At 49.4% G+C, this 27,884-nt stretch overlaps 1 protein-coding gene across 2 annotated transcripts in view; it reads right to left on the bottom strand.

Annotated features, from left to right (window-relative positions):
• CNKSR1 (connector enhancer of kinase suppressor of Ras 1) overlaps positions 1-27,884 on the bottom strand; it is a 132,467-nt gene that overhangs the window by 44,254 nt on the left and 60,329 nt on the right. For both annotated transcript variants that reach the window (XM_075335826.1, XM_075335827.1), the window contains 2 exons: positions 25,793-25,845; positions 15,161-15,276 (listed from right to left, as the gene is read on the bottom strand). In XM_075335826.1, coding sequence (XP_075191941.1) covers positions 15,161-15,276; positions 25,793-25,845 — 169 coding nt within the window. The remainder of the gene's footprint in view (positions 1-15,160; positions 15,277-25,792; positions 25,846-27,884) is intronic.

Here is a 27,884-nt window from a genome sequence, read left to right as displayed (position 1 = left end):
ATAAGATGTCAGAATGGGCAGATACTTGGCAAATGAGATTTAATGTTGATAAGAAGGGAATTTTGTTTACTTACCGTAAATTCCTTTTCTTCTAGCTCTAATTGGGAGACCCAGACAATTGGGTGTATAGGCTATGCCTCCGGAGGCCGCACAAAGTATTACACTCAAAAGTGTTAAGCCCCTCCCCTTCTGCCTATACACCCCCCGTGCTCCCACGGGCTCCTCAGTTTTGGTGCAAAAGCAAGAAGGAGGAAAAAGAATTATAAACTGGTTTAAAGTAACATCGATCCGAAGGAATATCGGAGAACTGAAACCATTCAACATGAACTACATGTGTACACAAAAAAACAGGGGCGGGTGCTGGGTCTCCCAATTAGAGCGAGAAGAAAAGGAATTTACGGTAAGTAAACAAAATTCCCTTCTTCTTTGTCGCTCTATTGGGAGACCCAGACAATTGGGATGTCCAAAAGCAATCCCTGGGTGGGTAAAATAATACCTCGTAAGAGAGCCGTAAAACGGCCTTTTCCTACAGGTGCGCAATCGCCGCCTGAAGGACTCGTCTACCTAGACTGGCATCCACCGAAGCATAGGTATGCAACTGATAGTGTTTCGTGAAAGTGTGCAGGCTCGACCAGGTAGCCGCCTGACACACCTGCTGAGCCGTATCCTGGTGTCTCAAAGCCCAGGACGCACCCACGGCTCTGGTAGAATGGGCCTTCAGCCCTGAGGGAACCGGAAGCCCAGCCGAACGGTGGACTTCGAGAATTGGCTCCTTGATCCACCGAGCCAAGGTTGATTTGGAAGCCTGTGACCCTTTACGCTGGCCAGCGACAAGGACAAAAAGTGTATCCGAGCGGCGCAGGGGCGCCGTACGAGAAATGTAGAGTCTGAGTGCTCTCACCAGATCTAACAAGTGCAAATCCTTTTCACATTGGTGAACTGGATGAGGACAAAAAGAAGGTAAGGAGATATCCTGATTGAGATGAAAGGGGGATACCACCTTAGAGAGAAAGTCCGGAACCGGACGCAGAACCACCTTGTCCTGGTGAACAACCAGGAAAGGGGCTCTGCATGACAGCGCTGCTAGCTCGGACACTCTCCGAAGTGAAATGACTGCTACTAGAATAAACCCTTTCTGCGAAAGGCGTGAGAGAGAGAAATATCTCTCATTGTCTCGAATGGTGATTTAAAAAGAACCAGCAGCACCCTGTTCAGAATCCAGGGTTCTAACGTCAGCTTGTAAGAAGGAACGATGTGACAAACCCCCTGCAGGAACGTGCGTACCTGTGGAAGTCTGGCTAGGCGCTTCTGGAAAAAACACAGAGAGCGCTGAGACTTGTCCCTTAAGGGAGTTGAGCGACAAACCCTTTTCCAGTCCAGATTGAAGGAAGGACAGAAAAAATGGGCAAGGCAAAGTGCCAGGGAGAAGAACCCTGAGCAGAGCACCACGACAGGAAAATTTTCCACGTCCTGTGGTAGATCTTGGCGGATGTTGGTTTCCTAGCCTGTCTCATAGTGGCAATGATGTCTTGAGATAATCCTGAAGACGCTAGGATCCAGGACTCAATGGCCACACAGTCAGGTTGAGGGCCACAGAATTGAGATGGAAAAAACGGCCCTTGAGATAACAAGTCTGGTCGGTCTGGTAGTGCCCACGGTTGGCCGACCGTGAGATGCCACAGATCCGGGTACCACGACCTCCTCGGCCAGTCTGGAGCGACGAGGATGACGCGGCGGCAGTCGGCCCTGATCTTGCGTAACACTCTGGGCAACAGTGCCAGCGGAGGAACACATAAGGGAGCTGAAACTGCGACCAATCCTGAACTAAGGCGTCTGCCGCCAGAGCTCTGGGATCTTGAGACCGTGCCATGAACGTCGGTACCTTGTTATTGTGCCGGGACGCCATGAAGTCGACGTCCGGCACCCCCCAGCGGCAACAGATCTCCTGAAACACGCCCGGGTGAAGGGACCATTCCCCTGTGTCCATGCCCTGGCGACTGAGATAATCCGCTTCCCAGTTTTCCACGCTTGGAATGTGAACTGCAGAGATGGTGGAGGCCGTGGCTTCCACCCACATCAAAATCCGCCGGACTTCCTGGGAGGCTTGCCGACTGCGTGTGCCGCCTTGGTGGTTGATGTATGCCACCACTGTGGAATTGTCCGACTGAATTCTGATCTGCTTGCCTTCCAGCCACTGCTGGAAAGCTTTCAGGGCAAGATACCCTGCCCGTATTTCCAGAAAATTGATCTGAAGCGAGGACTCTTGCTGGGTCCACGTACCCTAAGCCCTGTGGTGGAGAAAAACCGCTCCCCACCCTGACAGACTCGCGTCCGTCGTGACTACTTCCCAGGATGGGGGTAGGAAAGATTTCCCCTTCGCTAATGAAGTGGGAATAAGCCACCACCGAAGGGAAGCTTTGGTCGTCTGAGAGAGGGAGACGGTCCTGTCGAGGGACGTCGGCTTCCTGTCCCATTTGCATAGGATGTCCCATTGAAGGGTACGCAGGTGAAATTGCGCGAAAGGGACTGCCTCCATTGCTGTCACCATCTTCCCCAGGAAGTGCGTGAGGCGCCTCACGGGGTGTGACTGGCCTTGAAGGAGAGATTGTACCCCTTTCCGTAGTGACTGCTGTTTGATCAGCGGAAGCTTCACTATCGCTGAGAGTATGAAACTTCGTGCCAAGATATGTCAGCGATTGGGCCGGTGTCAGATTTGACTTTGGAAAATTGATGATCCACCCGAAACCCTGGAGAGTCTCCAGGGTAGTGTCAAGGCTGCGTTGGCATGCCTCTATAGAGGGTGCCTTGATCAGCAGATCGTCCAAATACTGGATCACCGAGTGACCCAGGGAGTGTAGAAGCGCTACTACAGTAGCCATAACCTTGGTAAAAACCCGTGGGGCTGTTGCCAGGCCGAACGGCAGTGCCACGAATTGCAGGTATTCGTGTCATATGGCGATGCGCAAGAAGCGCTGGTGCTCTGGAGCAATCGGTACATGGGGATAAGCATTTTTGATATCGATTGATGCAAGGAAATCTCCTTGGGACATTGAGGCGATGACGGAGCGGAGGGATTCCATCCGGAACCGCCTGGTTTTTACCCGTCTGTTGAGCAGTTTCAGGTCCAGGACCGGGCGGAAAGACCCGTCCTTCTTTGAGACCACCAACAAGTTGGAGTAAAAACCGTGGCTCTGTTGCTGAAGAGGAACAGGGATCACCACTCCTTCAGCCGTCAGAGTACGCCGCGCCTGCAGAGGAGCCTCGGCTCGCTCGGGAGGCGGGGATGACCTGAAGAATCGAGTCGGGGGACGAGAGGTAAACTCTATCTCGTAACCGTGAGACAGAATAACTCTCACCCAGCGGTCTTTTATTTGTGGCAGCCCGGTGTCGCAAAAGCGGGAGAGCCTGCCACCGACCGAGGATGCTACTAGCGGAGGCCGAAAGTCATGAGGAAGCCGCTTTGTTAGCGGCGCCCCCGGTGGTCTGTTTAGGACGTGACTTAGACCGCCATGCATCAGAGCTCCTTTGTCTTTCTGAGACCTTGTGGACGAGGAGAATTGGGACCTGCCCGCGCCCCGAGAGGAGCGAAACCTCGACTGCCCTCTCCTCTGTTGGGATATGTTTGGTTGGGACTGGGGTAAGGATGTATCCTTTCCCTTGGATTGTTTGATGACTTCATCCAGACGCTCGCCAAACAACCCGTCGCCACAAATTGGCAAACTGGTTAAGCGCTTTTTTGGAAGCAGAATCTGCCTTCCATTCCCGTAGCCATAAGGCCCTGCGGACTACCACCGAATTGGCGGCCGCAACCGCCGTACAGCTCGCAGAGTCCAGGACAGCACTAATAGCGTTGCCGAGGTTTGGGAGGTAATGGATGCCACTTGTGGCGCGGCCGTGCATGTGGCTGCTTCAATTTGCGCTTGACCTGCTGAGATAGCTGGTAGCGCCCATACGGCTGCGAATGCTGGGACAAAAGAAGCTCCGATAGCTTCATAGATGGATTTCAACCAGAGCTCCATCTGCCCGTCAGTGGCATCTTTGAGCGAGGCTCCATCTTCCACTGCAAGTAATGATCTAGCCGCCAGTCTGTGAGATTGGAGGGTCCACTCAGACACTGAGTCCAACCTTTAACCACGTCAGGTGGAAAAGGACAACGTGTATCCTTAAGGCGCTAAGAAAAAACGCTTATCTGGACAAGCATGGTGATTCTGGACTGCCTCTCTGGAATCAGAATGGTCTAGAAACATACTCTGTGTACGCTTGGGGAACCTGAAGCGGAATTACTCCTGCTGATAATCTGACTCCTCCGCCGGAGGAGCTGAGGGAGAAATATCCAGCATTTGATTGATGGACGCAATGAGATCGTTCACTATGGCGTCCCCGTCTGGAGTATTACGATTGAGAGCGCCCTCAGGATCAGAATCCTGATCAGCTGTCTCCGCATCATCAACCGGAGATTCCCCCCGCTGAGACCCTGAACAACATGATGTCGAGGGAAATTCTAAGCGAGCCCGCTTAGTCGGTCTGGGGCTGGGGTCTAAGTCAGAACCCTCAGCCTGGAATGTATCCCGGGAGGACATTGTTGGTCCAATTGAGGGGGGCCAGGGAACAATGATTCAACAGAGTCCCTTTGCTGAGATACCGGCCTGGACTGCAAGGCTTCTAGTATCTCAGCCATAGTCTCAGAGAGTTTTGCAAACTCCATCCCCGTCACTAAGGACCGTGTCAACAGGTGTCTCCCCCTGGGCCCCTCTTAGCAGATGCTCTGGCTGAAGAAGAGAGTCACAGGGGCCACACATTGCACACAATGAGGGTCAATGGGACCTGCCGGCAGCTGGGACGTACAAGCGGCGCAGGCAGCCTAATAATCCTGTTTTTTGGCACCCCTGTCTTTGTGGGCGCCATGCTATTGTTTTCCCTGATTAACACAAAAGGGTAAATAGCCATAATGAACTGTGCTCATACAGTGTAAAGTATATAGTAATAACACAGAATGTATCAATACACTACAGCACCATGGGGGTAACACCCCAGGTGCTGCTTACCAGCCGCCTAAAGCGGTTGTGAGGCCACCAGAGACCGTGTCTGGGTTTCCCAGGGTTAATCCCTCTCTGCAGCGTCTGAGGAGCTGACAGGAATGGCTGCGGCGTCCTGACGAGAGGAGGGAGCCGTGGGCGTCTCACACAGTGCACAGTGAGGGGAGTGGAGTATGCAAAGCATGCTCCAGCCCTCATGCTGCTCGTTTGTCCCTCTCTTCCGTGCAGCGTCCCGCCCTTCCCCCTGCCTGTCAGGGCTGAGGGCGGGAAAAAGGAAGCTAGGCCGCAAGAAAGCCGGGGACTCGAGTATAAGCGTCGCCGCCGTAAAAGCGCGGCCGACGCCGAAGTCCCCGGCGAACTACAAGTCCCAGCCGCGCCGCAGTTTCACATGGCAGCGGCGGTTAGCGCGGTAGCCCCTACATATAAACACACTCAGCGACGCTGAGTGTGTAATGGCACATATAGACCCGGTCAGCGCCGCGGTCCCCGGTGCACTAGCACACCCAGCAAAGCTGAGGTGTTGCCGTGCACGGTCCCTACAGGGATACAGAGTACCTTCAAGATGCAGGGCCATGTCCCTGAACGGAACCCGGCTCCTATCCAGCAGTCTCCACAGGAGTTGTGGATGAAGCACGGTCTCAGTGCCTGGAGACCGATAGGATCCCACTTCACCAGAGCCCTGAGGGGGATGGGGAAGGAAAGCAGCATGTGGGCTCCAGCCGCCGTACCCGCAATGGATGCCGTACCCGCAATGGATACCTCAACCTTAACAACACCGCCGACAAGAGTGGGGTGAGAAGGGAGCATGCTGGGGGCCCTATATGGGCCCACTTTTCTTCCATCCGACCTGGTCAGCAGCTGCTGCTGACCAATCTGTGGAGCTGTGCTGTGAATGTCTGCCTCCTTCGCACAAAGCATAAAAACTGAGGAGCCCGTGGGAGCACGGGGGGTGTATAGGCAGAAGGGGAGGGGCTTAACACTTTTGAGTGTAATACTTTGTGCTGCCTCCGGAGGCATAGCCTATACACCCAATTGTCTGGGTCTCCCAATAGAGCGACAAAGAAATGTAAAGTAATGCACCTAGGACGGAGTAATCCTATAACTGCGTATACATTAAATAGAAGTAAACTCAGGACTGCAGAACAGGAGAAGGACTTGGGTATTCTTATTACAAATAAGCTGAGCAGCAGTACTCAATGTCAAGCAGCAGCTGCTAAAGCAAACAAGATTTTAGGGTGTATGAAAACAGAGATTAGATCCCGTGATCCCAACGTATTGTTACCCCTCTATAAATCACTTGTAAGGCCACATCTGGAATATGGGATCCAGTTTTGGGCTCCACATTTTAAAAAGCACATTCAGAAGTTAGAGTCAGTTCAAAGGCGGGCAACTAGACTATTACAAGGAATGGAAGGCCTCCCATATGATGACAGGTTGAAAAAGTTAGATATGTTTAGCTTAGAAAAAAAAAAAGACGTCTCAGAGGAGATATCATTTATATGTATAAATACATGTGTGGTCAATATAAAGGACTGGCACATGACTTATTTCTTCCAAAGACAATACTAAGGACCAGGGGGCACTCACTGTGAGTGGAAGAAAAGCGATTCCAACAGCTAAATAGGAAAGGGTTCTTTACAGTTAGAGCAGTCAGACTGTGGAATGCCCTACCACAAGAGGTAGTAATGGCAGACACTATAACAGCTTTTTAAAAAGGGCTGGATGATTTCCTCAGTACACACAACATTGTTGGTTATAAATGACTTAGTGACCAAATGTAGAACTGGTGGAGGAAGGTTGAACTAGATGGACCTAGGTCTTTTTTTCAACCTAAGTAACTATGTAACTATCAGAGCGGTAAAGGAAAAAATCATCAGGCACTCACCAGTTGTTGCTTGTGCAGGTTTTTTTGTTTTATTCGTGCAGGTTACAAATGCATGGAGTGGAGGGGAGGGAGCAGACGCTACACACGTCCAAAGACGACGGCGGCCGTTTCGCACCTGTCTGGTGCTTCAGGTGGTCTGGATTGGACTGACATCACATCCATTATATCCACATAATACAAGTGGTCGATGTCAGCAGTGATTAAAACAAGTTTAAAATCAAACTGCAGTATTACTACTGAATGGGGTGCAAAATAAGCATGTACAACATATAAGGACATATAATAATATCACACATAATTGGAATCTAGAAAAAATTATCCTAAGAATACGCTCAACTCATTTTTATCATTTAGTCCTAATGGACCTAAAGCATTAAACTTCATAATATATTCTGCCTCCTTTCTGAGTAGGAGTTTGTGCGTATCCCCACCTCTGGCTGGAATTTTAACTAAATCAATACCTGCAAAAGACAATACATTGGGGTCAGAATCATGGGCTTCTTTTATGTGATTAATCAATCTAGTTGCGCCTATCCCGCTAGAGATGGAATTTCTGTGCTCCCTAAACCTTACAAATAAATGTCGGATGGTTTTGCCAATATAGAAATATTGGCACGGGCAGAATATCACATACACTACCATTTTGGACCTACAGGTAATTAGACTTTTGACATAATGTGAATGACCTCCTATTTTAAATGTTCTGCCTACTATATGAAATTGGCAAAATGAACAATTGCCACATCTAAAATTACCCGTAGGGCCAGCATGGTGTAGCCAGGTCGTGGGCGGCAAATAGCGTTTTTTAATCAGAATATCTCCAATATTCCTACACCTCCTGTGTGTCACTAGAAGACACACAGGAGGTGTAGGAATATTGGAGATATTCTGATTAAAAAACGCTATTTGCCGCCCACGACCTGGCTACACCATGCTGGCCCTACGGGTAATTTTAGATGTGGCAATTGTTCATTTTGCCAATTTCATATAGTAGGCAGAACATTTAAAATAGGAGGTCATTCACATTATGTCAAAAGTCTAATTACCTGTAGGTCCAAAATGGTAGTGTATGTGATATTCTGCCCGTGCCAATATTTCTATATTGGCAAAACCATCCGACATTTATTTGTAAGGTTTAGGGAGCACAGAAATTCCATCTCTAGCGGGATAGGCGCAACTAGATTGATTAATCACATAAAAGAAGCCCATGATTCTGACCCCAATGTATTGTCTTTTGCAGGTATTGATTTAGTTAAAATTCCAGCCAGAGGTGGGGATACGCACAAACTCCTACTCAGAAAGGAGGCAGAATATATTATGAAGTTTAATGCTTTAGGTCCATTAGGACTAAATGATAAAAATGAGTTGAGCGTATTCTTAGGATAATTTTTTCTAGATTCCAATTATGTGTGATATTATTATATGTCCTTATATGTTGTACATGCTTATTTTGCACCCCATTCAGTAGTAATACTGCAGTTTGATTTTAAACTTGTTTTAATCACTGCTGACATCGACCACTTGTATTATGTGGATATAATGGATGTGATGTCAGTCCAATCCAGACCAGCTGAAGCACCAGACAGGTGCGAAACGGCCGCCGTCGTCTTTGGACGTGTGTAGCGTCTGCTCCCTCCCCTCCACTCCATGCATTTGTAACCTGCACGAATAAAACAAAAAAACCTGCACAAGCAACAACTGGTGAGTGCCTGATGATTTTTTCCTTTACCGCTCTGATATTCATATGCCTATTCACATCAACGGCACCGCAGAGCATGTGCACTTTTTCAGCCTAGTATAGGATGTTCTAAAAGTTTTTTGGTGTGGGGCAGTGCCCTGTTTTTTCTCCTTTTCGCATAACTATGTAACTATGTTACTGTGATTGGCTTGGCAGCACAGCGTCATAGGGGCCATTTTGGTCAATCTCTCCCTCTCTCTTTCTTACTCACCGATCACTGGCGCGCCGCTGCACGGCTGTTACACTGTGGCGGGTTCTCCAGCTTTTGAAAATGCCGGCAGCTCATTATTCCATCTCTTATTTCCTGCTTCCCCCGCCCAACGGCGCCTATCATTGGTTGCAGTCAGACACGCCCCCACGCTGAGTGAGTGACAGCTGTCTCACTGCAACCAATCACAGCCGCTGGTGGGCGGGCCTATATCATGCCGTAAAATAAATAAAGAAAACGACGTGCAGTCCTCCCCCAAATGATACCCAGCCGAGGTAAGCACACAGCAGCGGGCCGGTATTCTCAGGCTGGCGAGGGCCATGGTTATGGCCCCCCCCTCTCACAGCCGAGAATATCAGCATGCTGCTGCCCGAGAATGTTGCATCCATGTCGCCAATCCTAGCGCTTCGCCTCCAGCTCATCCTGTTGCCCTGGTGCGGTGGCAAACGGGGTAATAAATGGGGTCGATACCAGATGTGCAATGTCACCTGACATCAAACCCAGCAGTTTGTGATGTCATGGCGTCTATCAGTTACCCGACATTACCAACTGTCAGTAATAAAAATAGAAAGGAAAAAAAAAAAGACAATCTAAAAATTTAAAAAACACTCCCCAACACATTCCCTCTTTCACCAATTTGTTGTAAAGAAAAAAAAATCCCCTGTAACCATTTTGGAAGTCCCACGATGACTCTGGACCTTCTAGAATATGGGGGGCGTGCTCAGGGAACGTTTCCCCCATTTTCTAGGAGTGCAGATCCACCATGTGAGGAGTGTGGGTGCAACTAATCTGCACCTACCCTCCCCGGGTCACAGCAGCAGTGTGCGTGTGTGACGCCCTGGACCCGCAGGGGTCACAGTACACTAACATCACACACACACACACACACACACACACACACACACACACACACACCCCTCCCCTGGGTAGGTGACACCAGTCAATCAAAATCCTTGTTGCCACCCTCCAGGCTTGATGTCCACACCAGGTGGGGCGGAGCCAGGTGGTTGACCCCACCCACCGAGGAGTTCACAGGCCTGGAGGCGGGAAAAAGAGAGTTTGGTGTTAGGCAGTGGAAGTGAGAGGAGTGAGGATTGTTGGTGTCTGGGTTGGAGCCCAGGCACGTTCAGCAAGGTCGGCAGACGGTGGTGGCCATCTGCAGGAGTTGGTGTAGGTCAGCGGAACCGTAGGACCTGGGTCGGGCGGTGGCCCGCCGGTACCGAACCGGGGAGCAGATTGAAGCCAAGCACCAAGGCAGGGTACTCAGACCCCGACCAGGCTAGGAGCCGCCGAAAAGGTCGAATTCTCTGATTGCAGTCTGGACCTCAGGGGTTCATTCCCACCTAAGTCCCGTCAGAAGGCAAAAGCCCAACCCGTCCGGATAAGTGCCACCGCCAAGGGCCAGAGATCCAAGGGCCGGTGCCTGCGGGCAAACGGGCTCTCCCGACACGTACACGCCGGGGAGCGGACTACCCGTGGGAAGCCATAGGAGTCAAATACATTTACACAGGTGCAGGAAAACGACAGCCACCATCAACCCGTCCGGGGAGAGTGAACACCGCAGCCGGCTGTGGGCCCTGTCCATCCAGCCGTTTGGTTTACCAGAGACTCTGTCCTTCTGTGTCTGAGTGAGTACAACAGTCCCATCCGGCACCGCAACATTGCACCCGCGCCCACGCTGCCTCCCCGCCTCGGCACCTGCACCTATACCTCCTCCCTACTCTCCCAACCGGGGCCCCGGGACCAACAGCCCCTACCCACGGAGGGGTCAACACCTCAGCTGCTCCCCGCCATCGCTCCCGGGATTCCCCGTCACCAGCAGCGGTGGTGCCCACTATCGCCACAACCCGTAGGTGGCGTCACGACCGACATTCGAAACATCCACCAAAAACCTCCCCTTTTCACTCGTGGGCGAGGAGGCGCTGCTCGAGCCCCGGGTCCGGCCCCGTGCTCGAGCCACCGAGGAGCAGAAGCACCGGACTCGAACGTTATCGATTCCAGGCGAGCGGTGTTCCCACCCCTCCGCCCACGACACGTGCAGCCAGCGCAGCTCAGTGCTCACACTGAACACAGGAAACTGAGCAGAAAGCCGTTCTCTGCGCATGCGCCCAGCGTTTATCGTGAAGGAGGGGGGAACTCGGGGGGATCAACGCTGCAAAAAGGTAGAGACACTGGGGGAACAACAGGGGTGTATGGGGGGGGGGCTTAGCGGGGACCCGGGGAAGAATTTTCTCACGCATGTGTCATGGCACATGCGACAGAAATTAGAGGAAGAGGGTGAATGCGGGCGGCACGGTGGTGTGCGGGAGGGGGCAGAAATGCAGTCACGCACTTTCTACACGCTGTGCCCATAAGGTTTCTGCCTTTTCCCATCCATTTCAGCCTTTTCCTCAGTCACCACAGGTCACCGTTAGGTCCAACATGAAATTATTCTGGTTTCCCATAGACTTACATTGGGCATCGAATATTCGTGAATACTCGAATTGCGGCGAGGTATTCGCCGGATATCCGGCGAAGTGAACATTAGGGATTCGATCATCCCTAGTCATAATCTGTTCATTTCGGCTAATATACATGAGAATTTCTAGAAACAGGACGCTAGACTCTAAAAACGCTCCACTGGCAGCCATCATGGAGTACCCAGATATACAAGGTGTTCAGTGCTCAGAAACCTGACAAAGGTAAGGGAGGCTGAAATCCGACCACTAGTGAGGAAGACACAGAAGGAGAAACGTCAAGACTGGACCAAGAAATATCTGCAGACAGATTTTACAAACGTTTTGTGAACTGATGAGTGATTCATAACTGACCAGATGTATGGGCCAGAGGCTGGATTAGTAATGGGCACAGATCTCCACTTTGACTCCTATGTTGGAGGTGGGGTACTCCTATGGGATGGTATTAACATTGTGCTAGTTGGACCTTTTCGTGTTGAAAATGAACTCATAGTCAACTACCAAACCTACTGCCAGTTTCTAGAAGACACTTTCTTCAAGAAGTAGTACAGGAAAGAGCCTACGTATCTCAAGAAAAGCATGATTTAATGCAGGACAATGCTCCTTCACATGCATTAAAGTCTCCACTGCTTGGCTGCCAGCAAAGGCTATGAAGATTAAAAAGGGAACCTGTCACCAGGTTTCTGCCACCTAATCGGAATGCAGCATGATGAAGGAAAAGATACCCGATTCCAATGTCACTTACTGGGCTGCTTAGTTTAATCAGCAGTAGATCATCACATGACTACTTGGCGTGCTGCCAGGTAGTCCAGCATATTCATGAGCTCTGTATAACTGCTAGATTTGCAGCAGAAATAACATTGATTTTATCAGAATGACAGCAAACAATTCAGCAAGTGACATCACTGGAATCAGGGTCTCTGTCTCTACATTATGCTTTCATATGGGAGAGTAAAAGCATGGTGACATACTCTGTAAAGAATATTGACATGACTCCTTTCACAAATGACCTAAACCCTATTGAAATTTTTTGTCCCTTCTTAAAATGGTGCTAATGCATCATGGTAGGGCCAATAATTTACATACACCTTCCCACCTGCCAGGTTTCCATCTACCTTCGCCCCTGACTGGTTCTATGAAGCCGCAGCTGTCAAAGAAGAAGGGAGGGTGGAGATAGATGTAAAACATGCAGGAGAAAAGATGGAGTTAAATGATCAGCCCCCCATGACGCAGGAGCGCCTGTACTTGGATTGAACAGTCCTTTTGTGCTGACCGTCCCTTTAATCAGGAGATCTACATTGCATGATAACAGTACACCTCTCTGAACAGTGTCGGGGAGGCTGCGGCTGGTGCTGCCCAACATGTTGACAGTCAACAGATTGAGATCCTGACTAACAATGGACCTAGAGGGCTTATGCCTGTTATTGGACAGAAGAGGGCTATATTGGCCACTGATATTTACTTTGAAATGTCAGGAATGTATTTTTCTACATTGTGTTGTTGGGTTCTTGTTCTCACTTTGACAGATGAAATAAAACAATTGAGATGTGAAAATGTAGCTGTCATCTAGCTGCACTGGAGTTACTCCTAATACAAAGGTGAAATTGTAAATTAAGTTCCCGGACTTCTGCCGAAGGAAACAAGGTATAGTCAGAGTGCTAAAAACTACATGGGAAGCAAGCGGTCAAAAAAACAGTGTCATTTAATTCCAGGGACTGCATAGTGTTGCTGATTGTTGTGGGTCCAGGTCCATTGATCGGTAAAAACACCAATCTGAAGTGCGCAGGTTCTGCATGAGGTTCAGGGGTTCAATAGAAAGTCTAGGAGTGTGTACATTCACTGTCACCGAGCGGTGTATGGACCATAACTGATTATACAGGTAAGCAATCGCTAATCGCCGCTAATCACTGGTGGGCAGTGTTACACAGACCAGTTGACCAGGAGGCACAAGAGATTAGTACTGATAATCGCTTACTGATGAAACAATGATTTTATTGAACGAGCAACATACAGCCAAGTGATAAGCTGGGTTTACACACTGCAACATCGCAAAGGACATCGCTGTAACGTCACCGGTTTGGTGACGCAATAGCGACCTCCCTAAGTCTCTGCTAAGTCTCTGGTGAGCGTTCAAACAGGCAAACCTGGCCAACAACGCAACAGCGATCCGGACCTGCAGAGCGACCTAGCTGGTTGTTGGGGACGTTGATAAGCAGCCTTTTGAAAGGGAAGTTGCTAACAAAGTTGCTGCAAAGTCTTCACACACTGAAACTTCATGCTGCACAGTGGGAAACAAAGGACCTAGGAATGGTCCTGAACGATTTGTAACGATTACAACTTCACAGCAGGGGCCGGGTCGCTGATAGGTTTCACACACTGCAACATCGCAAACAACATCGCTATTGCGTCACCAAAACGGTGACGCTACAGCGATGTCGTTTGAGATGTTGCAGTGTGTAAACCCAGCTATACACCACTGGACTCAGGGTCTCCGAGCCAACATCACACTCTCAGATTAGATAACTTGACAGATCCCCTTTAATATAAAGACAGCGTTAACAATACTATAAGGCTGTGTCTACACGGCGTTTTTTTGTGTTTTTTCATGCATTTTTTTTCTTGCAGATTCTAAATCAATACAGCAAGGAAAAACGCATCCCAGCAAAGTCTAGGAGAATCCTCACTTGCTGGGCACATGTTGCAGATTTTTTTCCTTACAGATTTTTGTGCAGAAAAAAAAAAAACCTACAGGATGTCCATTCTTTCTGCGTTTTTTTCCCTGCATCTGATATAATCCACAGCAGTGCTCGTACTCAATCACAGCAATGGATTATAATCGGTCAGGGCTGCACTCACAGCCCTGACACGTCACCTCGCGCACTATGCATCCGGCATGGTCTCTGTGGCACTCCGTAGCTCAGTAACCCGGGGTTGTCATGGTGATGATCCAGGGTTGCCATGGCAGTAATCGGGTTCCTATGATCGCATTACAGGGACTCAATTGCCAGGGAGAGGTAAGCGATCCCTCTCCCTGCCTCCTGAATGCTGCGATCACAATTGATCACAGCATTTAGGGAATTAAACTGCCAAGAGCGGTGTGGGCAGTGAGGACCAGATCCCGGCTGTAACATCAGCTGGAGATCTGGAGGCGATCGCAGAGGCACAGCGCAGGAACTCCCCACGATCGCCATAATGTAAAAACTTTGGAAAAAAACGCAATAAAAAAAAAAATGTGTGTTTTTCTGCCAAAACATGCAGTTTTGTGTGTAGAAAATATGCACTCGAACTGCAAACCTGATCTCTATTTTTGGGAAAAGTCTGTTCGGATTCACTCATCTCTACTCACAAGCCCCATCAAAAATTCAAAGCATTGCAGGTCTTAGAAAATGGTGACGAGTAAAATTTCTTCTTTTTACAAATTACCGCATTTTTTTTCAATACCCTCAAAAAATAAATACATAAATAAATTATGCTGACCTGGAGAATCAAATTGCAAGGTCAGTTGTACTGAATAGTAAATTAAAAAAATTGCGGAATTGTGTTTTGGTTTTTTTCTTTTTTTTTTGCTCTTTAGCAATCTTCAGTACATCACATAATAAAATGGATGCAGTCATTCAAAAGTACATCTTGTTCCGTAAAAAACAAGCCCTCATATGGCTAAAAGCTTTTGGGAGAAGGGAAGAAAAAAAACAAAAATGCAAAAATGGATAAATTGTCCTAAAAATTATGGGTTAGCCACGCAGTCACAGCAATACTAACAAAAAAAAAAAAACGAAAAAAAAAAACAAACAAAAAACATTGCACTACAAGGCAAGACATTGCACCGTCATATCTCACCTTCTTGTCCTTGGATTTCGTCTTTACCAAAAACAGCTACATTTGTTGCATTGGACAGATTACTTTCAGACACAGAAGACCTCAGGGCTCCAGGAGATAAAGGAACGGACAAAAGGCTAAATAAAGTAAAGAAGTGGTAAAGAAGATCATGTCTACAGATACGGTACAATGGACGCCCACAACAAATATGTTATGTAGTAATATGAAAGAGGTAAACAACAACCGGTTACCTGAATATAATATGGGAGACAGTCAACATAAAAGCATAATATCCTAGGAGGATTGGCACAGAGTTAAGCCTCCCGTACACTTACATCTCATGCTCCGTGTGATCGGACAGAAATATCCTGCTTACACAATAGGATGGATACAATATGACAAAATAAATGATTTATTAAATGTTAATGTGGCTGGCACACCAGAACAACTACGGGATATTTGCCAGGTGTCTGATTCCCAGGGTCTAATTACTGGGACCCAAACCTATGTCCAGAACAGGGCTCTGGAGGAAAGAGGACATTGTGGATATGAGAGGAGTTATGGTGGACCAACTCTTTTCACTTTTTACCATCATATGACTTACTGATTTTTGCTAGAGAGATCAATATGTGGTATCAGATGGTCACAGGTTCAAATCCCCTAAGGGGACTAAAACAAAAAAAAAAAAAAAAGTTTTAAAAATCTAAAAATGAAAAATAAAAATAGAAAAGTTAAAAACACCTTTTCCCACCATTAAAAATATATTCTGTAAAAAAATCTATAAAAGTCTGAACAAAATAAAAAATCAGCTCACCTGATTGGTAAACAGCGTCTGTAAAGCGCTGTCGATTCAATAACGCTACATAAGCGAGTAAAATAAACCACATAATGAAAAGAAAAAAAACTAGATCAGAATTACAGATTGTCACGTGCCACAAGATGCAAAAAAATGCAATAAGAGGAGATCAAAACATAGGAGCTACCTCAATGGTGTCAATAACAATATCAATGTGAAAGACAAGCCAAGCCCTCAAAAAAACAACACTAAATAAAAAGCAGCTGGAATTTTTTCCCCTTTTACTATTCATTTTATCATGTCATATAATGGAATCATTGAAAAGTATAACTTTTCCTGCACAAAACAAGCCAAAATACACTTTTGTTGACGGAAAAGTAAAAAAGTCTAGGCTCTTTGGAAAGAGAGAATGAAAAGAAAACTCAAAAAGAAGAATAGCCATATTAGAAAGGGGCGAAGTATATAGTTTCTTACAGATCCAAATCCTCTACTTCGATTAGAGAATAAAATTCTACCGGCCTGAAGGCATCACTATGGAGGGCTTATTCCAGATCTTTATAGCGCTGGTTGAAGTCGACCCATGTGGTTTGACATGTGGTCAACAGGGAATGTAGGATAGTCAATTGCTTTTAAGACATGTTAGGGTACTTTCACACTTGCGTTCAGCGTAGTCCGTCACTATGGAGAGTAGCGCAGTCCGTTAATGCACTACGCTATTCTCCATAGACTTGTATGGACGACGCACTGTAACGCAAGTGTCAGCGTTGCATCCGCTGGACGACGCGTCGTTATTTTGACGCTGCGTCGGGCGGAGGGAACGCAGCATGTAACGTTGTTTTGAGCAGCGCAATCCGTAGGACTTCACTGCGCATGCTTTTTTTTTTTTTAAAATCACAAAACTTTATTTTGTCTCTCGGTGGCCGAACGTTCAGCTGAGCGCCCGACCGCCGGCATGTGAGAGCTCTCAGCTGAGCGCCCGGCAGCCAGCTTTTGAGAACGATCAGAAGAGTGACCGGCCGCCGGGTGATCAGCTGATCGTTCACAATAGTCTGCTGCCGGTAAAACTGTAAAGAAGAAAAAAAGAGAATTTTGTTTACTTACCGTAAATTCTTTTTCTTATAGTTCCGACATGGGAGACCCAGACCATGGGTGTATAGCTTCTGCCTCCGGAGGACACACAAAGTACTACACTAAAAGTGTAGCTCCTCCCTCCGAGCATATACACTCCCCGGATGACAAACCCAACCAGTTTAGTGCAAAAGCTGAAGGAGGACATCCACCCATAAGTAGAGATAGAGTAAAACCCGGAATAACCGGAACCTCTGTCTACAACAACAGCCGGTGAAAACACACGGAACAAGAAAGCTGCCAACAGGCAACAGGGAGGGTGCTGGGTCTCCCATGTCGGAACTATAAGAAAAAGAATTTACGGTAAGTAAACAAAATTCTCTTTTTCTTCACCGTTCCTTATGGGAGACCCAGACCATGGGACGTCTCAAAGCAGTCCATGGGTGGGAAATAAACAGAAACTGAGAAGTAGGCAAAACCTAACTTCACAAATGGGTGACAGCCGTCCGAAGGATGCGTCTGCCCAAGCTCGCATCTGCCGAAGCATGAGCATTGACTTGGTAGTGCTTCGAAAGGTTGTGCAGACTAGACCAAGTGGCAGCCTGACAAACCTGCTGAGCCGTAGCCCAAGAGGCACCGACAGCTCTGGTCGAGTGCGCCTTAATCCCCGGCGGGGGAGGCACCTGAGAACATTGGTAGGCATCGGATATGGCCGGCCTAATCCAACGAGCTAGGGTCGGTCTAGGGTCGGTTTAGAAGCCGAGAGACCCTTGCGCTGACCTGTGGTCAGCACAAAAAGAGAGGTGCACCGCCTAAGAACAGCGGTGCGTGGCACATAGATCCGGAGCGTCCGCACCAAATCTAAAGCATGCAACGCTTTCTCAAAGCGATGCACAGGGGCCGAACAAAGGGAAGACAATGAAATGTCCTGGTTAAGGTGGAAAGGAGACACCACCTTAGGGAGAAGGCCCGGAGTCGGACGGAGAACCACCTTGTCTTGGTGAAAGACCAAAAAGGGTGACTCTGAAGAGAGCACAGTCAAATCAGACACTCTCCTGAGAGAAATTATGGCCACCAGAAAGACCACTTTCTGTGAAAGACGAAACAACGAAACCTCCCTAAGAGGCTCAAAGGGGGGTTTCTGTAAGGCCGTGAGGACCAGATTAAGGTCTCAGGGATCCAGAGGCCGCCAGTAAGGCGGAATGATGTGAGATGCGCCCTGTATAAAGGTGCGCATCTGGGCCAGCCGGGCGATACGCCGCTGGAACAACGCTGACAGAGCAGAGACCTGTCCCTTGAGGGAATTGAGGGACAGTCCTAGCTGCAGACCGGACTGTAGAAAGGACAGGATGGTCGGCAAGGAAAAACGGCCAAGGAGCATGGCCGGAAGAACGACACCAGGACAGGAAAATTCTCCAAGTCCTGTGGTAAGTCCTGGCCGAGGAAGACTTCCGAGCCTGAGTCATAGTGAAGATGACCTCGGAAGGAATGCCTGAAGCCGTAAGGATCCAGGGCTCAAGAGCCACGCCGTCAATCTGAGAGCCGCAGAATTCTGGCGGAAAACGGACCCTGTGAGGGTCTGGGCGGTCCGGGAGATGCCACGGCACCTCTACGGACAGACGGAGCAGGTCTGGGAACCAAGCTCGCCTGGGCCAGTCTGGAGCAATGATTATGACCCGACGGCCCTCCATTCTGATCTTGCGCAGGACTCTGGGCAAGAGAGCTAGAGGGGGAAACACGTAGGCCAGACGGAACTGGGACCAATCTTGAACCAGCGCGTCCGCTGCCAAGGCCTGAGGATCGTGGGAGCGAGCCACGTAAACCGGGACCTTGTTGTTGTGCCGGGATACCATTAGATCCACTTCCGGAGTGCCCCACTTGCGGCAGATTAACCGGAACACTGCCGGATGTAGGGCCCACTCGCCGCTGTGCACGGTTTGACAGCTGAGATAATCTGCCTCCCAGTTTTCTACGCCTGGGATGTGGACTGCGGATATGGTGGACTTTGAGACCTCCGTCCACTGAAGGATACGTTGAACTTCCAACATTGCTAGGCGGCTGCGAGTCCCGCCTTGGTGATTGAGGTAGGCAACTGCTGTCGCGTTGTCTGACTGGACACGAATGTGCCTGCCCACCAACAGGTGGTGAAGAACTACGAGAGCTAGGAGTACAGCCCTGATTTCCAGCACCTTGATCGAGAGGGCTGATTCGGACGGAGTCCAAGTGCCCTGTGCTCGGTGGTGGAGAAACACTGCTCACCAGCCGGATAGACTGGCATCCGTGGTGAGAATCACCCAGGACGGGGCCAGAAAGGAGCGTCCCTGGGACAGAGAGAGGGGCCGAAGCCACCACTAAAGAGAGCTCCTGGTCTGTGGCGACAGAGCCACCAGCCTGTGCAAGGAAGAGGTCCGCTTGTCCCAACAGCGGAGAATGTCCAGCTGCAGGGGACGCAGATGGAACTGGCAAAGGGAACCGCTTCCATTGACGCCACCATCTGACCCAGCACCTGCATGAGGTGCCTGATGGAATGACGGCGGAGCCTCAGCAGAGAGCGAACTGCCAGAAGAAGGGACTGCTGTTTGACTAAGGGCAGCTTCACAAGTGCCGGCAGAGTCTCGAATTGCATCCCTAGGTACGTAAGGTCCTAGGTCGGGGTCAGAGTGGACTTGCAAGCGAGGCACTCCGCTGAGAGTGAGCGAGGCACTCCGCTGAGAGTGAGCGAGGCACTCCGCTGAGAGTGAGCGAGGCACTCCGCTGAGAGTGAGCGAGGCACTCCGCTGAGAGTGAGCGAGGCACTCCGCTGAGAGTGAGCGAGGCACTCCGCTGAGAGTGAGCGAGGCACTCCGCTGAGAGTGAGCGAGGCACTCCGCTGAGAGTGAGCGAGGCACTCCGCTGAGAGTGAGCGAGGCACTCCGCTGAGAGTGAGCGAGGCACTCCGCTGAGAGTGAGCGAGGCACTCCGCTGAGAGTGAGCGAGGCACTCCGCTGAGAGTGAGCGAGGCACTCCGCTGAGAGTGAGCGAGGCACTCCGCTGAGAGTGAGCGAGGCACTCCGCTGAGAGTGAGCGAGGCACTCCGCTGAGAGTGAGCGAGGCACTCCGCTGAGAGTGAGCGAGGCACTCCGCTGAGAGTGAGCGAGGCACTCCGCTGAGAGTGAGCGAGGCACTCCGCTGAGAGTGAGCGAGGCACTCCGCTGAGAGTGAGCGAGGCACTCCGCTGAGAGTGAGCGAGGCACTCCGCTGAGAGTGAGCGAGGCACTCCGCTGAGAGTGAGCGAGGCACTCCGCTGAGAGTGAGCGAGGCACTCCGCTGAGAGTGAGCGAGGCACTCCGCTGAGAGTGAGCGAGGCACTCCGCTGAGAGTGAGCGAGGCACTCCGCTGAGAGTGAGCGAGGCACTCCGCTGAGAGTGAGCGAGGCACTCCGCTGAGAGTGAGCGAGGCACTCCGCTGAGAGTGAGCGAGGCACTCCGCTGAGAGTGAGCGAGGCACTCCGCTGAGAGTGAGCGAGGCACTCCGCTGAGAGTGAGCGAGGCACTCCGCTGAGAGTGAGCGAGGCACTCCGCTGAGAGTGAGCGAGGCACTCCGCTGAGAGTGAGCGAGGCACTCCGCTGAGAGTGAGCGAGGCACTCCGCTGAGAGTGAGCGAGGCACTCCGCTGAGAGTGAGCGAGGCACTCCGCTGAGAGTGAGCGAGGCACTCCGCTGAGAGTGAGCGAGGCACTCCGCTGACAGTCTGCACTGGATGAAGCCTTGACTAGAAGGTCGTCCAGGTAAGGAATCACTACCAACCCCTGGAGGTGCAGAACCGCAACCACTGCTGCCATGACCTTGTGAGTACACGAGGGGCCGTGGCTAACCCGAAGGGGAGAGCCACGAATTGGAAATGTTCCTCTCCGATTACAAAACGTAGCCAACGCTGGTGTGAAACTGCGATTGGCACAAGCAGAAAGACATCTCTGATGTCGATGGCTGCTAAGAAATCTCCTTGGGTCATTGACTGATCGCAGAGATTCCATGCAAAAATGCCGCACCTGACATGCTTGTTGAGAAGCTTGAGATCCAGGTCGGAAAGCACCGTCCTTTTCGGGGACTAGGAAGAGATTTGAGTAGAAATCTCAGAACCGTTCCCAGTCGGGAACTGGTACAATTACTCCATTGGCCTGCAAGAATGCCACGGCCTGTGAGAAGGCGGCGGCCTTGGAGCAGGGGGGAGTTGACAGAAAAAATCTGTTTGGCGGGCTGGATAGAATTCTATTCTGTAGCCGTGGGAGATGGTAACCCACACCCACTGATCGAAGACGTGTTGAAACCACACGTCGCCCAAGAGGGAGAGCCTGCCACCGACCAAGGACGTTACTGGCGCGGCCAGATAAGCAAGAGGAGGCTGCCTTGGGGGCCGCAGCTCCTGCGGACTTCTGAGGACGCGGCTTCATGCGCCAGTTGGTTTACGGACCTTGGCTGAGTTAGTGGACGAGGCCGAGGGCTTAGAGGACGACCAGTTAGAGGAACGAAAGGAACGAAACCTCGACTGGTTCCTGCCCTGGACAGGTTTCCTGGGTTTGTGGCATGGAAGTACTCTTCCTGCCAAAAACTTCCTTAATTTCATCCAGATGTTCACCGAATAGACTGGTCCCAGCAAAAGGGAGCCCAGCAAGGAACTTCTTAAGAAGCATCTGCCTTCCACTCTCGAAGCCACAGGAGCCTGCGGATAGCGAGGGAAGTAGCCGAGGCCACCGCAGTGCGGTGACAGTCTCCAGCATGGCAGACATGGCATAGGATGAAAAGACTGAAGCCTGGAAGTTAAGGCAACCATTTCGGGCATAAAGTCCCTGGTGAGGGAATGCATCTCCTCCAGAGAAGCAGAGATGGCTTTGAGAGCCCGCACTGCTGAAAAAGATGGGGAGAACGAGGCCCCCGCCGCCTCATATATAGATTTGGCCAGAAGGACAACCTGGCGGACAGTGGGATCCTTAGAGAGGTGCCGTCAGCCACTGATACAACTGTCCGGGCTTAAAATCTAGACACCGGAGGGTCCACCCTTGGTGAATGAGCCCACTCCTTGACCACCTCTGGTGAAAGGGAGAAACAGTCATCAGAACCACGCTTTGGGAAGCGTCTGTCAGGACAGGCTCTGGGCTTGGTCACAGTGGCCTGAAAACTGGAGTGGTTAAGGAACACACTCCTTGTTCTCTTAAGGTATACTGATGCCTTTCTGCCAGAGGGGAATGCACCCCTGATACAGGCGGATTGAGGTCCAGTACAAATATAATGGACGCAATCAAATCATTAGCATCTGCGTCACCTTCGGACAGATCCGTCCGAGCCCCTATTAAAGGCATCCTCCTCGTCCTGCGAGTCGGCTCGTGAATCAGAGCTGCGGGACGAGGAAGGAAAGGGGACCCTGCGACTCCATTTTAGGAGGACGGGGACTGAGACCAGATGAGGAATCCTCTGTGAGCTTTGCTGAGCGAGCCGTAGCAGCAGAAGCGCCCTGAGAAGGGGGCTGATGCATGCTCAGCAGTGTCCGGGACAGCTGTCCCCTGGAGAGAGGGATTCTGCCCAAACCGGGGGATCAGCCACCGGAGCCGGAGCAGCTGGAGGGACCACTGATGAGCTTCCAGGCTGAGGGACCACTATGTTAGAGCAAGCATCACAATGTGGTTATGTGCTCGGTACAGACAGTATGAGTCTACATGCAGTGCATACTAAGAACAGCCTTGCAGCCTTGCTCTGATGTGAGACATGCTGCAGAAGTGGGGGCTCCTGTACAGAATGACCCCCAGCAGAGTATATAAACAGAGAATATAAGCAGCTGCACAACCGGAGGTTGTGGCTGCCAGACCGTTTAACATAGGGACATCTCTGTGCCCTCCAGATCCCCCAGCCCAAGGCCCCCATTTGTCACAATGTGTTATGCAGACATTGAGAACGCTGAGAAAATGGCGCCGGAGCGAGGAGAGGGGGCGGGGCCTACTGTGAGAGCTGGATCCGGAGGACAAATGATCTATACAGGGGAGGGAATCTTTCCTCAGTGAGGAGTGTCCGTTCCCTGTGCTGAACAGCCGCTGGGCGGAGCCACACTGTCCCTCTGCATGACTGACATGCAGGGGGAGTGAAACCGAAAGTAGGCCTCAGGCGAAGCCGGGGCCTAGATTTAAACATGCGGCCAGCGTGCAGGCACCATCGGCGCGGTTCTCCAGTGAAAACTGGAGAACCGGCCGGAAATGTTAACACAGTCATAAAACACACTCTCCCCAAAATATAAAGTACAAGGGACCCCTGGAAAGACCACTGTCTGTGGTAATAACGTCTCAGTACTTAGCTTGTGAGACGCAGGTGCCAGGTCCCTGGGAGGTGAGCGCTCCGTCCGGCAGGATCCTGAACAGGGCTGCGGATGGAGACCGGTCTCCTGCAAAGCAGTGAGAACCGTGATGGCTCCCACTTCAAGCCAGAGCCCCAGGGGATGGTGAAGGAGCGCGGCATGTGAAGGCTCCAGCCTTGTAAAATCAACCTTAACAGCACCGCCGACACAGTGGGGTGAGAAGGGACATGCCGGGAGTCCAGACTGGACCCGCTTTTCTTCCAAATCTTTGAATTCAAAAATCAAAAATCAGAGGATGCATGTGTGTGTGTGACCTCCTGAACACAAAGCATTGAACTGGTTGGATTTGTCATCCGGGGAGTGTATATGCTCGGAGGGAGGAGCTACACTTTTAGTGTAGTACTTTGTGTGTCCTCCGGAGGCAGAAGCTATACACCCATGGTCTGGGTCTCCCATAAGGAACGATGAAGAAAAAAATAAATAAAAAAAAAAAGCTTTCCGTTGTTTTGTACGATCCGTTGCGTCATTATATGCAACGCATCCGTTGCATCCGTCACACAACGCAACGGATGCCGTTCAACGCAAGTGTGAAACTAGCTTTAAAGACACACTCCTGCAAAATGTTTCACTTCCTAAATGTGTCTATATATGTAAGGTAGGGTGTGTTAATACACTCACCGATCACCTTCTCTGGTTACAGCGCTGCTCCTTTCCCCTTCCCACTCACTGGGGTTTCTGAGTGAGCAGGAAGTAATTTTACAATATTAGTCTATAAAGCCTCGGTCGATGCGCCAGACTAGTAAGTAGTTCCAGCTCTCATGAACCCTAGTGTCACACAGAGACTCAGACTTTCAGTCCTGTGAGTGGGAAGGGCAAAGTAGCAGCTCTGTAACCAGAGAAAAAAGGTGATCAGTGAGTGTATTAGGGCACTGTGAGGTAAATCCGGAGATATGATGATAAATCATGATATTCAAGTCATGTCAGTAAGCCCTCTCCTGGTGTCACCCCCCCTTTCCTTCACACAGCTACTTCCATCAGAAAAGTTACCACAGGGATAACTGGTTTGTTTAGCAGATAGGTGTCAGAGGAACTGGTCTGTGTTCCACTCACCCAGTAGAAGGCAATCCTCTGTGATATGGAGATTAGATGAGCTGTGCACAAGGGACACAGGATGACCCCCTGCCGTGGCCCTGTAACAGGAGTTTGTATCTCATTACAAGGCTATGGAAGCCACCAGACAGAACGACTCCAGTAAAATATAGTTAATATCTCGCAAGCCGTACGTCCGATAAATATGGCAACCATATTTATGGTGTCTCCGCATGCGGACGATGCTGGCACACCTTTTTTATGGGACTGGGACCTTGGAAAGTACCCCAGGCGTGATATCAGCCAGTGGGGAACTAGCAGACAAGCCATGAGTCCTCTCGTTCTGCAGCTAAATTCATAACCGTCACACTGAGAGCATTGGCGTCCGCCTACGACGTTCCCAGGCAAAGTTATGGCCAATATCCCCTTTTTGGATATTACCCTGACTCCAGCCAGGGGTGGAGCAGTGCTCCCTGTGAGGTCACTAAGGTAGGAGGGGACAGGGTTTTTGACCAGATTGATAACCACAGTTCGGACATTTTAGCTTGTTCTTTGCTCGGGGGCCTGGTCGGGAAAGACCTGTGAGGGAGTTCCGGAAACCTGGTCTAACAGCGCCCCCCTGTGGCCAGACGCATAAGGTAACTGCTTGAACTGTATGCCTATTTGCAATCCATATCTTACTTGTATATGTACTCGGACTCATCTATGTATATATTCTGTAGAACCCGTATTGTATAGATTGTAGTTTCTAGTGTGCCTTAGGCTGATTAAATTATCTAATTAATCTTGGGCTGTTCTGTTATCTCGATCTTGAATCCCACGTCTGTGTGTTCGGCTAATAGTTACCGTGAATCGGTTGGTGGCAGCGAGTTTGTGCCAAGGATCATTGTGGGGCAGCCAGTGAGATTCGGAGAGGTTTTTATATATTCCGTCCGCGGAGGTCGGGGGAATATATACCCTACTCTCACCGGGAACCCTTCAATAATCGGCATAAGTAGAATAGCGGCCTCCTTGCTTATTGTCGGGCAATTCCATAATTGGCCTGACTATAAGAGGGGCGCTAGAGAGCGCGTCACGTGGTCTTTCTGTCGGTCGGGAGGTATAAAAGGAGGGGTGTGACTCCCACTTGTTACCCCCCGATCGTGACATTGGTGGCCAGCACGGGGGATTTCTGAGTGACCCCCCCGGCTGTTTGTCACAGGCACTTACACTACATTATAAATACATTTAGGCAGGTCTAGATAATAAGTTTAGTGGAAGAGCTTCTTCAGATGTTGAGAACAGTATAAGGAATCAGAAGGAAATAAACATCTGCCAAGTTTCCTTCCATATGATCTTTCATTTCGGAGTATTCTCTGCCTTTAAAGAAATAAAATCGGTTACCTGCTTTGGGATTGTGAGCAAGAGTCTGACCCACTCCTTGGACGGGAGACATCCTGAGAATAAAGAGGAAAAAAAAAAGTTTTAAAACAAGCCATAATTAGAGAAACTTCTTATTTGTAAAACTCAGGGGACTTCCCAAGAAATCCAGCTGACATTTCCAGGTTAGTACCATTTTAGCCAACAACATACACTTAAAATTAGGTAAAATGTTATATAGTAAAAGGGATTTTAGGTAAGCCTCAATTTTATCCTTTGCAAAAGCATTACAAATGAAGAGGTTAAGAACCTCACAAATAAAAAATTAATAATAATAAACCCTCCATCGTAGACATACTGTGAGCATACACTTTCTGTAAAAATATACAAGTAGCTTGTGTCTGGAACGTTTCTTGTTTACCCTCGGAGGCTGAAATCCTGTCCTAATCATGTGCTGCTCAGAGGTCACAGGTTGTAAAGATGGAGAAACATCCGATATGGGAGGCCTGCACCTGTGTCCACCGCACATGATGAGCGTCTTGTGATCATCACACGTCCCATGCTAAATTGACCAGTTATCAATCAAACCCATAACCTAACTTGACATTGCGCTCCTACAGCAGATTGACTCTTTCCAAGGAGATCCCCCTGACAGATACCAATCCCACAGTGAATAGTCCTCATAGGAAAGGCATTTTTATGGCTCTTATTACCCAGAGGGAATAAACAGATTATGGCAAGTGATAATCAGAGCGTAAGGCTGCATGGAGGCAAAGTCAAATCTGTCCTATGTTCTCGCTCTCTTGCCCGATTTAGCGCAGCCTTACTCATAGCCTTCTTTTCCACCTGCGATTTTCATGTGCAAGTGCGATCCAATAAAAAAAAAAAAAAAAAAAAAATATCGGATTACACTCACACCAGTGATAATCTATGGTGCAGTGTCCTTTTGCTATTTTTTTTCGTCTAGAATCGTGCTCTCGGTGCAATCACAGCATACTGCGTTTTGCACAGAGAGTCAGCTCATGCACCCCCAACATCGCACTGCACTCGCAGAGAAAGACAATGGTGGAGATGGGGAGAAAGTGTTCCCTCCATCTTCTCCGCTCCTGTGATGTGATAGCAAGATCACATCACAGTCGCATGACCCTCGGCTGACGCATGCACACAAGCGGTACACAAGTGGACACGAGCCCATAGACCAGTTTTGGCTTCACAAATCTAAGCAAAAAACAGTATATATCCAAACAGCCATACCAATATCTAATCACCCCTATGCCAACAACATGTAACTGGTATTGGTGATCTCAGGAAATTCCATGATCTGGGAATCTATTTTGTCACTCTGCTGAATGTGTATGTTCACGTCCCACCAAAACTCCTAGTGTTAAATGAGTCCACTTTGGCTCCAATTCATCAAGGGTTTTTTCAGAATTCTGGCATAAAACAAATGAAATGTTGCACAATTTTTGTACACCTGGGAGTTTTTAGGCCAGTTCCGGACAGCTCCACCAAAATGGCCACAGCTTGGAAAGGACGTGGCCAATCCGACAAATTCATTTCAGACTTCACAGCATTGAAATTGCAACACCAAAATGAAAGGATTGAGTAATTATGGAAATGACAGGATCAACAGTATGTTAATGATATGCAAATGATGAAAAAAAAAAATATTCAATATCCAAGTAAGAGTTGCCAAGTGCAGAAATTCCTGTGGTTACACGCCTATGCATGCGATCAATAAGGTGATTACTTACCAATGACGCAGCATGTTTAACCCATGCAGGCTGCGCACAGTATCACAAGCAATATGCGGCCTCTTGGGGTGTTGAAAAATAATTCCTAAAACACTGGAGAAATGCTACTAATTCCATGATTGACCCATTTTCTACTGCAAGTGAAATTGAACTTTTACATACCAAGCCTAAGGCTATGTGCGCACTAGCCGTTTTCACACGCGGATTTAACCGCGGTTTTGCTGCGGAAATTTCTTGAGAAATGTTTGAAATCTTTCTGCAGACATTTCCCAGCAAAACCTATGGGGGGGAAAAAAATAGCTGTGCGCACGCTGCGTTTTTTTCTCAAGAAAATTCTTAGTGAAGATTTTCTTGAGAAAATT

This window comes from Anomaloglossus baeobatrachus, chromosome 2 (genome assembly GCF_048569485.1).
Source record: "Anomaloglossus baeobatrachus isolate aAnoBae1 chromosome 2, aAnoBae1.hap1, whole genome shotgun sequence".
In the NCBI taxonomy this organism is placed as follows: Eukaryota; Metazoa; Chordata; class Amphibia; order Anura; family Aromobatidae; genus Anomaloglossus; species Anomaloglossus baeobatrachus.
Note: the sequence above shows the minus strand (reverse complement) of the source record. Positions and strands in the feature narration are given on the sequence as shown.